At 35.9% G+C, this 15,550-nt stretch overlaps 1 protein-coding gene across 2 annotated transcripts in view; it reads left to right on the top strand.

Moving 5' to 3' along the window:
- ATG5 (autophagy related 5) overlaps positions 1-15,550 on the top strand; it is a 75,512-nt gene that overhangs the window by 30,547 nt on the left and 29,415 nt on the right. For both annotated transcript variants that reach the window (XM_054062900.1, XM_054062899.1), the window contains exon 6: positions 1,920-2,014. In XM_054062900.1, coding sequence (XP_053918875.1) covers positions 1,920-2,014 — 95 coding nt within the window. The remainder of the gene's footprint in view (positions 1-1,919; positions 2,015-15,550) is intronic.

Here is a 15,550-nt window from a genome sequence, read left to right as displayed (position 1 = left end):
CCAACCCCCCTGTGATGGACAGGGACACCTCCCATTAGATCAGGTTGCCCAAAGCCCCATCCAACCTGGCTTTGAAGACCTCCAGGGATGGGGCAGCCACAGCTTCCCTGGGCAACCTGTGCCAGTGCTTCACCACTCTCATGGTGAAGAAATTCTTCCTTATGTCTAGTCTAAATCTGCCTCTCTCCAGTTTATACCCATTGCCCCTAGTCCTATCACTACAAGCCTTTGTAAACAGTCCCTCTCCAGCTTTCTCGTAGCCCCTTCAGGTACTGGAAGGTTGCTATAAGGGCTCCTTAGAGCTTTCTCTGTGCCAGGGTGAACAACCTCAGCTCTCTCAGCCTGTCCTCATATGGGAGGTGCTCCAGCCCTCTGATCATCCCTCCTCTGGACTTGTTCCAACAGCTCCATATCCTCCTTGTGTTGAGGATTCCAGAACTGGACACAATATTCCAGGTGGTGTCTCTCAAGAGAGGAATAGAGGGGCAGAATCACCTCCCTCGACCTGCTGGCCACGCTTCTTTTGATGCAACCCAGGATCCGGTTGGCTTTTAGTTGGCATTCTGGGCTGCGAGTGCACATTGCTGGCTCTTGTCAAGAAGCACTTGCTGCTAATCGGGAAACAAGGGTGTGGAAGTACTTTCTGAGATAAGTATCAGGAAATGCTCCTACAAGATACCTGGCAGGAGTTTGTTTATGATTTCTTGGAAATTCCTGCCTTTGTGACACATGAGGAAAAACTGGCTAGTTGTAAACCCTGCAATGTGTATTACCTGTGTCCTTTATCACACTCACAGGCAGCTGTGCTGTATGCTGGAGTGAAGCTAATCTCGGACTCTTAATTTTCTGTAGTTGTTTTAATTGTTATGAGCAGTTTTGGAAGTGGGAAGAACCTTTGTTCAGTGAATAGATTTCTGAATGTTACCTGGCTTCAGGGTTCTGAATTCTGTAATGGTTATGTGGCCAGGCTTCTTGAGACTTAGCTGAACATTGTGCCAAGGAGAGAAAATCTAAGACCACATGTTACTGCTGAACAAACTGCATTTGGTGTCTTGAAGAGTTAGGGCCTGTAAGGAAACGCATCCCTTGCTGTTTCCCTTCTAAAGCTGCCTTCTCCAGTAAGGCTAGTGGCAGCTTTATTCATCTTAGCTTTTTGTGTTCCCTTCTGTCGCTTTTGGTATTGGTTGTTTGCTTGATTTGAATAATTGATTTGCATGTATAGAAGGCTTTACTGTTCTAGACCTATGCTGTCCTTAATACATTTTAAGTGCAATGAACCATTCAGTTCTTGTAATGTCTGAACAGGATGAAATGGTGTGCTGCCTCAGGCTACTTTGCTAAACCTAGTTATTTGAATAATGTTAACAAAATTGTGTTTCAAACAAACTTTTGAAACTGGCAGTATATTTTTTTCTAATTATATAATATGTTGTTGCAGGGTGTTTTTTTAAGACTTGCATATCCAAATATAAACTCCTCAAGAAGTTTTTCTACTTCTTTAGTTTCTCTATGCTTCACACCTATTGTTCATCTATAGTTAGGAACAATTACATGTTTTTAACAAACTGTGTAATGATGTGGACTAGTAGCAGCAGAGATGGAAGAGTGGGCATTGTTAATTGAGGTAATGAAATCCATAATTTGTGGCCAGGTATCACCCTAGCAGTGGGAGGTACAACATGAATTCATGTTGCTTTCTCTTTCAGTTCAGTAAGTTGCCACATCACTGTTTTCATAGGAGAATGCAGACGACTTATCTTTGGCTTCAGGCTAAATAGTGGAGGGAAAAGTGGGGAAAAATAAATTCATATAGGTCAAACCTCTGTAAGAAAAGTTTGCATGTTGTTCCAATCATGTCTCATTTACTTCTTTTAGTTAAAAAGTTATGTTATTAACAAAATCCAATTTTACCTTCACAGATAAATTTGAGCAGTTTTGGGCAATAAATCGAAAACTCATGGAGTATCCCCCAGAAGAGAATGGATTTCGATACATCCCATTTAGAATTTATCAGGTAAAAGACAATGAAATAAACCCGCTTTTACCTAACTCTTCCACTGAGGTACCATATACCATAATCTGTTTCCAGAGTTATACATTCTGTTTTCTAACATCATAGTAAAACTTTGTGTGCTTCCCTTTGCTGGACCCTTGAGTTGTATCAATTAAAAGACTAAATAGAGTGTATTTATTCTGATAGGTAATTACCATTCATTATGTCATAAGCATGTAATACCTGAGAATGCTGAGGCTGGTGTTTGTTTTTTAACAAAGCTAATTCTATCACTGAAAATAACTGCTGACTATGAAGGCTGCTTTGGGTGTAAATTGCTCTCTGAAAGGTCTAAGTCAAACATTTCAGGAGCAATATTTTTCCCTCAAGCACTGTGTAGGCTTTTTTCTTGTTGGCATTAAAAGGTGAAACTAATGTCATAGGTCTTGCATCTAGTTCTTACCTTTGTCTTCTAGTGGTATATTTTACAATCCTAAACTAACCTTGAATAATTTTTTTGTTTTAATACACCAGTGCTCTATTTTTCCTAGCAGTTTATTTGGAGACATATTCCTTGGAATCCTTACAATGTTTTGATGTCCTCTTAGTTTTTATAGCATTAAGGTCATGATGAAGTTTGGAATTAAGTATAGTTAAAAGCTTTTACAAAGTTCAGGTAGCCTCTCCGTAGTTCTGCTCTATTTTGTCTTTGAAACATTTTCATCTATTTACATTAGTTTTGTGTCTGTACCTATCAAAAAAAGTACTTTATTCGTAGCACTGAATAGTCTGATACTACTTTATTCCAGGTTTTAGTGACCATACAAACCTGCACAATCCTGCAATGGGACTGAAGTAACTTTAATGTTAGAAGACATTTACTGTCATAGCGAAACCTTAGATTGAGAACGGAAGTCAGTTATTTTGTCAGGGATCATAGCAGATGGCAAGGTTTGTATAAGTATCAAAAAGTATGTGTCAGAAAAAGGAGTTTGCTTACAGTGTGTTGGTTGGTTCGTTGCCAAGTTGTTTGTTTGCTCTCCGATAGGGTTTTTTTTAAGTCTTTTCATAGAAATCATTGCAGTGAGTTTTCAAAATGGAGATTTCACTGAATTCTGAATAAAGTACAGACCTTTAAGCCATGAGGGAAATTTTCTATTATATCGCATGACTTCATGCTAGTAAATCTTTAAAAGAAAAAAAAAAAAAACCTAATGCAGTAATATGTATCCCTATAGCCAGTAGTATTTACTTATCTTGATTCTCATTACCTTTTCAGTTGGAAAACCTTACTTGCTGTAGTTTGCACCCAAAATATCAAACTAAGAATAGAAGACCAAACACAAATAAAGATGATGCTGAGACAGCCTTTGAGAAGGTTTATGTATATTATTTTCAGTAATGCTTTTCTTAATATTTATAAATGTTTTCAATTATGTTCCTCTTTTTTTTAAAAAAAAAAAAAAGCCGACGCAGGTGTTTCTAACTTTGTTGTTTGGTTTGTTGGTTTATGTACTGATTACTGGTCATCATAAAAGTTTGTTTGGAGGAATTCTGAGAAAGTGTTAGAACAGGTGAGATTGTAATTTGATTCCAAGCAAGTACTTAATTGCTGTAGTTTTAATGTAATTGTACAGTACTTAGTGACAGACTTGCATATAATTCAAAAGTATTCTTAAGAATGCCAATGGCATTTGATTTCTATTAGTGCTGGCAGAAGTCAGCTTTGCATTCTAATTGGTTACTTGCGTATCCCTACATAAATACCTGAAAGCCAGTTTAGCTTGGGTTTGTATTACAGAGGACAATTATTCCCTATGTGTTTTTCACACAGTGTTGTAGATACTTAAGGATATGCAGGGGAGAGAGGGAAATTATGAAACATTGCTTTCAGTGAGGAGAGTTTCTCCTCTTAGTCTCCATATCTTACATCTTCCAAAAATTATTAGAAAGAACTTCTGTGAAGTGCACTGTCTAGAGTGTATTTTGGCAATATGGGGTGGATGAATTTGTTTTCCTTCAAAGAAATGTACCGGATTATGGTATCAACTAAGAAAAATCAGTCTTAGCAATGATTAAATATGATTAGGAAAAGTTGCTGCAGAAAAATGCATGCAATAAAGTGATCTGACATGCTTCTCAAGGCTCTTCCCGTTGTATAGCTTGTCTATTAGAATAAATTTCTAGAGAATAATGAATCATACCTCCTGTGGTATCCAAATCTGATGGTGTGTGGGGGAGAAAGGTGGCAAAAATACAAATTTCATACTTAGGTAACTCAGAACTAAACTAACCACGGGTAATTTTAAAAGACTCTATCCATAACCTCTTCTTGTAAGTGTAGCAGCTAAGACTGGACCAGAATCCTGACATCCACTGTAGAAGATGTATAAAAAGACTGAGTATACTAACAAGTAACTAATTGCAATTTCAAGTTAGCTAAGAGATCTTGGAGAGTTATTACTGGCTGTTATAATCTAAGCTGTGTCATATGGAACTTGCGCCAAATGAACCTTTGACATAGATGGAAACTTTTTCTACCAGAGAAGGTTTAAAAATAGTGATTATATTTTTGTGACACTTTTACTTACATGCGTCCAGAAAAAAAAAAAGCGCTATTTCATCACTTCAGAGGTAGAAGCTGCTGTGTCTTCAGTCAACAGTTGCGCTGAAACTTTTTTGCATTTTTATGTGATAGTAGTGTTGAGTAGAGTGCTATTTTCACTTGGTTTTAGTAGCAAAAGAGAAAATAATAGTAATGTTTTGAGTATATTGTGCATTTAAAAGCATTGCTTTTCTTGTACAATATTAAAGCCAGTTTGGCTTGAGGACTTTTTCCCTGTGTTTATAAGACCAGCTGGTTTTGCACTTTCTAATTGAATAAACTATATGGCTGACAGTTGTCAGGAAGTTTTCATCAGTCTTTGGCTCCAGGCACTGTTATGGGGCTTATTAGTCAGGCACCAGAGAAGCGTCTCTACGTACTGATAAAAACTACCTTGAGGAACTGCTGTCTGCTGTCTTATTCTGCAGATGGGAGCACTCTCACTCTCAGTTGTGCGCTTAGTTTGCATTGATTCCTGAGTTTAGGTATTTTGTTCTCTCCCCATGTTGTAGTCATCCACCTGCTCTCTCCCTGTCAGTCTTCCTTCTTTCCTCTGGAGTCTGCCCTAAGAGTATATAGGACTTAAAAGTGTAAATAGCATTTAATTCTTGAGAACAAAATTATAAAAGTATGTGAAAGAAAATGCTTTAATACTAATGAGAAGTTCTTCTGAGCTTTTCTAGTCACACTTGGCTTAAGGCAGGCTGGCTGTTGTGTGTTTACTAGCCCAAAAGAGGATGATCTGGGATTGTTTGTTTCCTTGTTCCTTCATCTGAGTGCTGGGACATGCCATGGTACTGGAATGAGCATTTCCTTTGCCTATATTTTCTAAGGGGTTTAGGTTATTAATTCTGTTGCCTAGTTACATAGTAGGCCTTAACTTTGGAAGGTTTTTCCTCCCTGAATAAGGTGGTGTGATTAAATTGTATAGTCGCAAATTGTTATGATGTTTTTCTGCCTTAGTAATGTGAGTGAAATTCTTTATACTTAATAGTATATTGATTAAATCTAACACTTTGCTCCTTCTGTCAGAGTTGCAGTAGTGAAACACCTACATAGGTTTAAATGTCTGCCATGACCTGTCCTCTAAAAATAGCAAAGTAGAAGGGGGAAATTAAGTGCTCAAAGATGTTAATTTGTTGAGCCAGATATTAATAATCTGAAGCCCAAACATGCCCCTTTCCAAAGCAATGGAAGACTTATTTTATTCATATTTCCGCATTAATTGGTAGAGCTCAGATAATCAATTGGAAAACACGTTACAAGTATGCAAATTGTCATAACTTGGGTCAAATTGTGATGCCAACTACTCAAGTTGACCCAAACAGATTGTTTGGAAAGATACTGGGTCCACCTGTAAAGTTTTCAAGTTATGATGACTCCATTCTTTTTTGTTAGTGGGTTATTAAATCATTTTTTTTCTTTTCGTGAAAAAGCCTCCATTGCATTTCAAGGACAAATTTGTCTGACTTCAGTTTCTAGATTTTGCTTTGCCTTATACCACTTTAAAGTTGTCTGAATTTCTAACCTTGAAGTTTGCTTACAGAATTATTTCAGCAGTTTCATTTTCCTTTGTTTAAGCTGTATCAATTGAACTCTTTAAGCCTCTTGTCATGAGGCGTGCTTGCCAGTGCTGAAGTTGTTTTTTTTAGTAATCTTCAAACACTAGCTGATATTTTGATAATCCTTAAGATTAGTATTAAAGTTAGGAAGAAGGCCGAAAGTATGGTTTATTTCTATAGGATTTTAGGTAAAAAATATTTTAAGTACTGGTAGGACAGAGGTAGAGATAACTACTACTTGAAACTGCAAATCTGAAGATGTTTATGAAAGAAGTGTAAATGCAGTGAGTGACTGACTCATCAAGGAAAAGAACTAGAAAATGTAAGTGATGTTGACCTGAAGAGGGCAACACAACACAGTAGGTTTCAGTATCTCATTGGCTTACACAAAATACTCTTGACTAGACCTGTTTGTAATATCTTACTTAACCTTTTTCTTATTTATTAAAAATGACCTGCAGAAAATAGATCAATTTATTTCTTATAAACTTCCTTTTACAAAGAGGGAGTTTGACTGAGTAGGAAAATAATGTGAAATGATGGTTGATCTGTGTAACAGAGCTGTGCTCAGCCCAATTTCTGTGCTGAAAAGAAAAAAAGTGGACTCTGATTCATCAGTGAGTACACGCTTATTCTAATAACTTAAACACTAGAACACTTTTCACCAGTTTTAAATTACTTCAAAATCAAAGCTCTATGAATGAGAAAGTCTAAAAGCTGTGGTAGAGAATATTTTTCCTAGTGCCTCGTTATTGAAGGGGAAAAAAATCCAGTATTGCTTACGGGTAGCGTGATCCATAACTTTCTATGAATACATGTTCTCTGAACTTGATTATTGCTTAGTTCTGTGCTGAAGGTAATAGCAATTTGACAAGATGTTGTTTTGAGTTGAAGGTCACTGTCACCACAGTTGAGGTTGCATAGCTGTGTAAGCTCTGCTGGTCTGTCTAAGTGCAAAGTGAAATGAGCTAGCTCAAGCCAGCGCTGTTAAAGATGACTTTTTTGCATGTTTAGTATTAAAAAATAACCAGGCAGTCCTTTTAGAAAAGACTTAAGGAACCCATATGCCAGATCAGCCTTTAAGAATCTTAAGTTCAGGATGAGGGCTGTCAATCAGAGTTTAAAAGAAAAAATCTGATATTATAAACTGTATTTGCTGTTGAAGATTTGACAAAAGTTTACATAAATACTCAAAAGTTATCTGTAAAATTGTCAATTTGCTTAGTTCGAACGGTTGTAAAAGTTGCATAGAGCTTAGGGAATGGGGCACAGAAGAGATGTGGCTATAAACCTTAAATTTGGGTAACTTCTCTGAGCCATGGTCAAACTGTTAGCAGCTGGATGGTTTTAAGATAGCTCAAGCTCAATAGGAGCTACAGGCATCCTTGCGTTGAATGTAGATATAGTTTGTATACAAAGAATAAAGTAGTTTTGCTTGTGTGGAGAAGAGTTTGTTGAGGTTCTGAATTACATTATAGCTTGTTTAAAACAATTCAGGAATATCTACTGGATTCTGCATTCTGGTTGGGGAGAACTGGGGTAGTGTTTTGTGTTAAGTCCTTTTTTTATCTTATGAGATTCTCTTAAATCTTAGAATAATCTAGGTGTAACAGAAACCAGTAGCATTTCAGTTGTTTATAAATTATGTAAGCACTTATATAGCGGTTTTTTTTGTTGTTAGAAAAAGATTAGGCAAAATACACTGAGTTACATTGAAATATTGAACACTTTTGGTGAAAAAAAAATTTTCTGTTCCTGTGAAACATATTTCATATGAAAATGCTATAATCTTAGCAAACATTTTATACACTCCATAATCACAAATTGTAGCTACTTTTTTGCGAATTATTTTTGCATAAAACTCTAATTTGTCATCTTTTCACTGAGTTGTCTTATGACAGTGAATATGGGTAGAAATAAGCTTATGTAAATATTCATGCTACAAATTTGAATTTAAACCATAAGGTCTGAATTCTTGTGGCTCTATTTCCTTAAGTGGTTTTATTAAGGTAGTACTCTTGTATATTGTATATAATCCTAAATTTGTTATGAAAGTTGATATATGCATGCAATTAAAAAGAATAATTGAACTTTTCACCTCAGCCTTGAGTGTTAATTCTTAAGAATATGAATATGTTGAGAGGTTGGGATGAAGACAATGAATGAAGCAGTAATCCAGTTGTATTAGATCTGTGTAGAGTTACTGCTAGACCTTGTAATTTTAGTGCAGTGCTCACTAGTATATTGCTGGCTTTCTTTTGATCATTACAGCCGATCATTTTACTTCTCTGTTTTACTCTGTTTATTCAACACCAACTGATTTGCCACTTTCACTACATAATTTGTTATGTGATCAGGTTCTTATTTTGTAGTGAGAGGGATTTTTGCTACCTGAAACTTGCAATCCAGAGCTGTATTCCTCAGAGTTGGCTCTCGTAATCTGACATAATAGTGAAAAGAAAACCCCAGTTTGTGAACTGCAGATACGGAATTTTTTCTTCAGGGGAGTGAAGAATGTCATCTTCAAGGGTTACTTCTGCAGCTGTGCAGTGTATGCATTGCCTGTGGCTTAGGAATTAAACTAGAACAAAGCCTAGCCTATGATGATGATCCAAAAAGTTTATTCAGTATAGATGAAAGTCAGAGCAGTACCTGTTTTGATTTGTCAATATTAATATACCATATTATTCTTAATTTGCTTATTTTTAAGTAGAATAGGTAAATAAAGCAATTTAATATTTGCTCAGAGTTGAAGACTAGAAAATATAGAAATTGTACAGAGGTAAGTGTGGAATGAACAAACCTGCAAGGAGGTGGGATATGAAACCATACTTCAGGAATACAATATGAACTAGCAAACAAGTTTCTGAAATGTTGTTCTTCTTGACTATAGGAGTTTCTTCTAGTTAATCGTTACTATAGAAAGCTATGGAGAATTATTTGTTTTAATGCTTTTAAATAGATCGAAAGTGTTACGAAGTATTGTATTACTCATTGCTCTTATGCAAACAATGTAGTGTTTGCTTTTGTGGATGTAAGTCCTTTTCTAAAGTTGTTTGCTTCATAGGTAGTCAGTACTCAGTTGTTTACTTTTATGTGAGGCTTAGGTCTGCATATGCACATAAGACACTGCAGATGTGAAAAGCACTATTGAATTGTTGTCACTGACTCTTATCTTGATATTTTACCAATTGAATATATAAATCCTTTTCTGGGAAGGAAACTTAATACCTAAAGGCTATGCTTATATCATAAATACCTTTCTCTTCAGTGCTCAGTAAAAATGTTTCTTGGAATTGTTTCTTCTATTTAGTCTCTTATTTCTGGCCTTATGGTCATTGCCTGCTGTCTGTTCTGTGCATTATTACTCTTAAGTGATTTTCTTCTGCTTCTAGGGTCTGTGCAATTTACCCGAAGTTAAATAATGCAAATTTAGGTTTTCAGAGAATATAGGGCTACTTTCCCTGCACAAGCAAGTTTAATGGATCATTAGAAAAAACAGGCTATACCCAGAATGTGGTTCAGCCATGCTTGTTAGTTATTTTGACATGAAAGAGGTTGTGAGTAGTAATTCTGCAATTTTTGGGATAGAACCAGTAATGGGACTCCAACCTGGCCTTGAACACTTCCATCCACAGCATCCTTGGGCAACCTGTGCCAGTGCCTCACCAACCTCATTGTGAAGAAGATGAAGAGTTTTTAATTTAGTTAGTTACTGATAGGCTTTTTATAGATATTGATCTTTCTCTCTTTCCTCTATTGTGAGAGATTGTTTCTTCTATGGGAATCTGGTAATTAAGTTTGTTCTTAGAGTCTACATTACTGTTATCTATTTTTAAATCTCTTAAGTAATTCTTCAAACCGAAAGGGCTGGGCCATGCAAGCTCTTATAGATGGTCCGTCTTAAATCATTACTTAAAAGAACATTACCTTGGTTTGGACAATCCTAAATATAAGTCTTAAATTGGATAAGAATCCAATGTTCAAAGTGCTGTGTTGCCAGAGTCTTGTCCATAACAACATGCATCCCAGACTGAAGCTTTATTGTGTATTTGTGGTGTGTTGTGGGCTTTGTCTTTTGGCATTGACTAAGGAGAGTCCTTTAGGAGAGTTCTTAATCTGTTCAGCATAAAACCCAAAGCACCAGCTACTTCAACACAGCACATTTAACCATGAATTCAGTTAAAAATCTTGTCTGAGTTGGTCAGTTTACAAGCAAATATTGGTTAGGGCCGAGTTGGGTTTTGTCACGTTGTTTTTTGTCATGTTATGGAAAAAATTAACATGGCTTTGGTAGTGCTTCAGTCTTCATTTAAGGGACTTTAGGACCATTCTTCAGGTGATCATGCCCTGTAAGGAGTACTGCTTGGAGTCACTCAAAGTGTAATGAGCATCTTAAGGGTGTTCTTTAACACACCTTGGAGAACAGATGTACATTCTCAACCAATCATCTGTTCAACTGTTTTGTCACAGAAATCTTGACAAAATGTAACATTCTTGTTTGAGAACCGAAGAAAAAGTAAACTTGGTCCTTTCATAGATGGCAGCTTGAAGATTTTCTTTGGATGTAAACCACATTTCAAATAAGAATTACTATTAAATAATCCATGTTTCCCAACATGGATAAATTCTATTCCCAATAGAATTTATCAACCAGTTGCAGACTTTCTCAGAAACAAGAGGATGAAAATACCTTACTTATAAAGGGATGTGGTCATGTCGTGGCTTTTCTTAATTTCACAGGTCCACAACCACTCTTACACACAGTAGACTCAAGTATACCCAGTGGGACTGAGGTTCTATGATAAGAACTTTTTATAAAACGGACAGATCTACTTCAGATGGAAGAGAGTATGGTCTCTGGACATCTCGTAAGGATCTTGGTGTCTACATTCATAAATGTGAAGGTTCTCCTAGATAAGGAGATAAAGGTAAGGAATTGGCTGGATGGTTGCACCCAAAAATTGTAATCAGTGGCTCAGTGTCTGAGTGGAGACTGGCTATGCCTGGTGTTCCTTAGGCGAATGAGTCCGGAGAAGGGTCACGAAGATGATCAGAAAGCCAGAACACTTCCTATAGGAGGCCAGGCTGAGAAAGTTGGGGTTGTTCATCCTAGAGAAGAGAAGGCTCTGGGGAGATCTTATAGCGACCTTCCAGTATTTAAAGGAGGACTACGAGAAAGCTTTTAAAATGGTGATAATTAATGTTCAAAACCTAAAAGGATTTCCAGCTTGTGTAATACTGTTAAGAGTGCTTTCAAGAATAACAGAATTTTCACTTTACTTGATATGTCTACAGGTTGCAATTTTGACTGCAAGTTTGTATTTTCTTGATCGTGTAAAGAATGCAAATGTAAGAAAATCGGTTTGAGGTAATTTGGATATGCATTTCTGTAGTAGAAAAATGATCAACTGAATAAGTTTTTGTCTTTTGTGTTATGAGTATTTTTTTAACAGTATGTGTCATTTTCATAGCTTATACTTTCATGTGATTTCATGTCTCAAGTTTTAAAGATGTATCCAAATACACATTTCTGTATATAGTATAGTGTATATATATAGGAGTATAAAGTTCCTGTTCATCACCATAAAGACTTTTAACTTCATTAGGAAACCAGAGCTTCGTTCTCACTGTGTAACTGCAGAAATCCTGATACAAACTAAAGAAAAAAGTAAAGGATGCATTTTTTTTCTATAGCTTGTATTCAGGTATGTAATACCATTTTTTACAGCCACTAAAAATATGTAATATATAAGCTCAATTTAATAGATATTATGGGAAAAACAAGTACTGAATTTATTCTGTATGTTGACTCTACAACTAGTCCTGCAACTCACATCATATCCTGTCAGTGAGTATATTTTTCTGGTAATTCTAGATAGGTGGGTTTAGCACATTTATACTCCTTTTTGTCTTATGATTTTTAGTTATATATTGGACATATAAAACCATTACTTATTTTATTCAAGAAGTTTCAGTCAGTTCTGTTTTGTAGTATGATGTATCTTATTCTCTGAACCATAGTGTGATGTTGCAAGTAGGTAATTCAAAATTGTGAATGCTAACAGAAGCAGTAACAGCTTTATTCAAAGCACACAATCATAACTGGAGCATCCATTAGATGGAGTTTTCAGAGGCTGATTAAAGAAATACTAGAAATAATCCTTTAATTTTCTTGGAATATTGTTCTAGTTCTAACAGCTTGGAGACTATGAGAAATGGAAAAATCGTCAAAGGTATATAATAAAGCAATGAGATGTCTGGTAGAGAAGCCCTCTGTAGCTTAGAATATTTGAAGGAGGATAGAGGACCAGTGATTACAGGATAAAAGACGAATCATGTTGTCGTGTTTTATGCCTCTTGTAACTGAAGCTCAAAAAATACTGATGAAATTTGAAAGGTGACAGATTTCAAATGGATAAAACAAGACCATTTCCTTTTTTATGTGTATGTGTTTGCTTTAGCTTGTTGAGCTGAATATCAACAGTGAACCTCCTGCTGTAAGAAAGAGATGAATTTTATAGGTTTTTCATAGAGGAGGAAGAGCGAAGTTTCTTTCAATGTGTATATGTATTTCTTGTTGAGTTTAACTTTATCCAGTCACTGACTGCTTGTGATAGGATTTGATTGCAGGGGAGAGCCGCTTGAAATGCAGAGGAAGAAAGTTGTAACTTTCACTTAGTTTGTGTTACTGGGGCTCTGTGATGACTCTTACAACCTATTGTTTTAATATTTCAAATAAAGGCTGGCAGAAGGAAATGGAGGACAGCAGTTAATTATTTTCAGTTGAGTATCTGTAAAGGTATAAAATAGAGGTTAAACCAGAGTAATCAGTTTGTGAGGTCCGTCGTTTACAGTTTCTTTAGTCCAAACTGCTCTAATATGTTTTCTAAGAGAATGGTATGTTCCTGCTAGCAAAGAAATTGGCAAGGACAAATTATATGTGGTGGCAATGGCGTAACCACTGCTTCTAAGGAAATTATTCAAAATAAAGGGACCATGTTCTTCTTAAAAAATAATTAGATAAAAATAAAAAGAGGACTTTGAGTGTGTTTCATCTTGATCCTCCTTGAGCATTGAATTTCCTAATGGTAACCTCTCATTTTGTCACTGGCAAGTTCCACTTAGCGTGAAATGCTGTGTGCTCCCCATTGGCAGAGACAACTGTGTGCTGTGGGTCTAAGTTAGTTTTTGTGTAAGAAAAAGCATTAGTTTTACTTTTTTTTTTTTTGACTGGGACAAGCTTATTAAAATTATCATTATGATAATCAATGTTTGCCCTACAGTTCAAATGTTCTTCTCCCTCCTATATCACTGATGCTATTTGTTGCATAGGTTGCCTTGCTGACTTGTTCGAGCCATCTAGTGTTAGCTGTTTACATATGTAAAAGCTCTCTCTGATGTGCTATTTTTTATTCATTGATGATTTTCTCCAGAAGGCAGTGAAATGTTTCTATTTGCCTTATTCTGCAGGTAACAAGGTATAAGAAATGAGCTTAAAAGCCAAGTAACTCCTCTTAATATATGACTAGTTTCTGAAGGAAAGACAAAATATGCAGCTGAAGCAACTGTAGATAACATCATGAAAATCATAAAACTGGGGACAAGAAGTAGGGGAAGTTCAGGAGGGCTAGGCCCTCCTTCTTTTAGTTCTATTCCGTTCTGACACGTTCTTTTTTACCTGAGTTTATTGGTAATTTTCAGTCTTAGCTGCCACTTCCGTTTAGTCTTTCAGTCTGATAACTTGCTTGTATAATTTCCAGGGAGTTGAGTCTTTTCTTTTAGCAAAAAACAGCAGCAAAACATTGTTTGTGCTCTTGCCTTACAATGAAGTACAGGGTAATTTTGGTCACATATTAAGCAAAAAGAAAGCCAATCATACTCACCCAGAAATACCAGCAGAAAAACTGTTTCAGCACCAGTTAAAGAGCATTATTTTGGATGGGACTTTACAGGATCTTACTTTGAGACAGATGTGGTATTGTGATGGTTGTGTGACTACAGTAATTCATCATCTTTTTTAATTAGTCACTTCATTGTGCATTCAGATTTGGAATTAAAGCCATTTCTACAAAGCAGAAGACATCTTAGAAGATATGTAGAAAATGTACTTTTGAGTAAATATTTAATAAAATTTATAGAATTAATTTTATTTTCAGGGAGTAGTTAATTTTTCCATACTTTCCTTTTTATATACAATAACATGCAAACTCTTATTATTACTTTTAAAGCTTCTTGTTTGAGTTTGAATCAGTTTAGACAAAGTGATAAATTTAAATTTATTATAAAGAGGTTCGTTACAAAACAGCACAAACTATGAATTTGACAAGTTACTGAAAATATGATGGAAGTCTCAAGTTTTACAGTTTCAGGCTGCCAGTTTATGCATGTGTGAGAATTATAAGGAATCTTAGTTTTTACTTTGTGGGTTCAGTATTCATGGTAACTTTTATTTATTTGAATACTGTTAGAGTAGCAGCAGAGTGGTGTTTAGGCAGGAAATCCAAATCCCTTCCTCTAGATGGAAATACTGCTAACTGGAATTTTTCTAGATGAAGCCCCAGCAGATCGTGTGTTCTGTTTTTCGTTTTAAGATGCATCCTCTGTAAAACATCTGACTAATTAAATTGTGGATTTTGTGCCGTGTTTGATGTTCTGTTGATTCTGAAAAGGACCAGACAAGCTGACTACCCCCCCCTTTTTTTTTTCCTTGGCAGGATGATAGGGAAGGAAAGGAGTTAATTGCTTACACAATACATAACTATGTAGCTTGTCTTTGATTCTGTGATCCTCTCAAGCTTTATAATGCCTTACAGGGCCTTTCGAAACTTTCCCTCACCTGTAACTCTTCTCAGTGCCAGTGTATCTGAATAGGTAATTTTAATCTATTTTTATCCTCACTGTAGTGTAGTATTGGTTTCACTTGTCGCCTTCCTATCACTGTTATTGTTTAAACTTTCTTTAAAAAGAGTAAAGTCTCCCTTTGTTCTGCAAAGCACAGGATTCGTGGTTCTTTGTTGCAGTATAGAAGAATGAGAAAGTTCAGTTGCAATAAATCAGTCCAACTTTCTAGAAAATATGTTACCTTAGAGATTAATATTTGCTTTCATAAAAATTTTATGATTGTAAATTGAGGATGTGCTCAGTATAAAATGCACTGCAGATTTTGGGCCAGGTGATTGTCGTCTTATGCTCAAGTACTTGAAGGCATCTCCTTTATATATCTGTCATCAGCAGTTACTGATTGACTCTCACCTGCTGTGTCCTGCAAATGCATCCAGCGTCTTTAAAAGAGCTCACAGCCACACTGGGGCTAGATTGTAAAATAAAATATTTTTAAAAGCGCTATGTTCTGTTGAAGCCATGATAATCTTAGTAGAAAAAAACAAT

The sequence above is a fragment of the Cuculus canorus genome, chromosome 3 (genome assembly GCF_017976375.1).
Source record: "Cuculus canorus isolate bCucCan1 chromosome 3, bCucCan1.pri, whole genome shotgun sequence".
Classification (NCBI taxonomy): Eukaryota; Metazoa; Chordata; class Aves; order Cuculiformes; family Cuculidae; genus Cuculus; species Cuculus canorus.
This window is presented reverse-complemented; position numbering and strand designations above follow the sequence as displayed.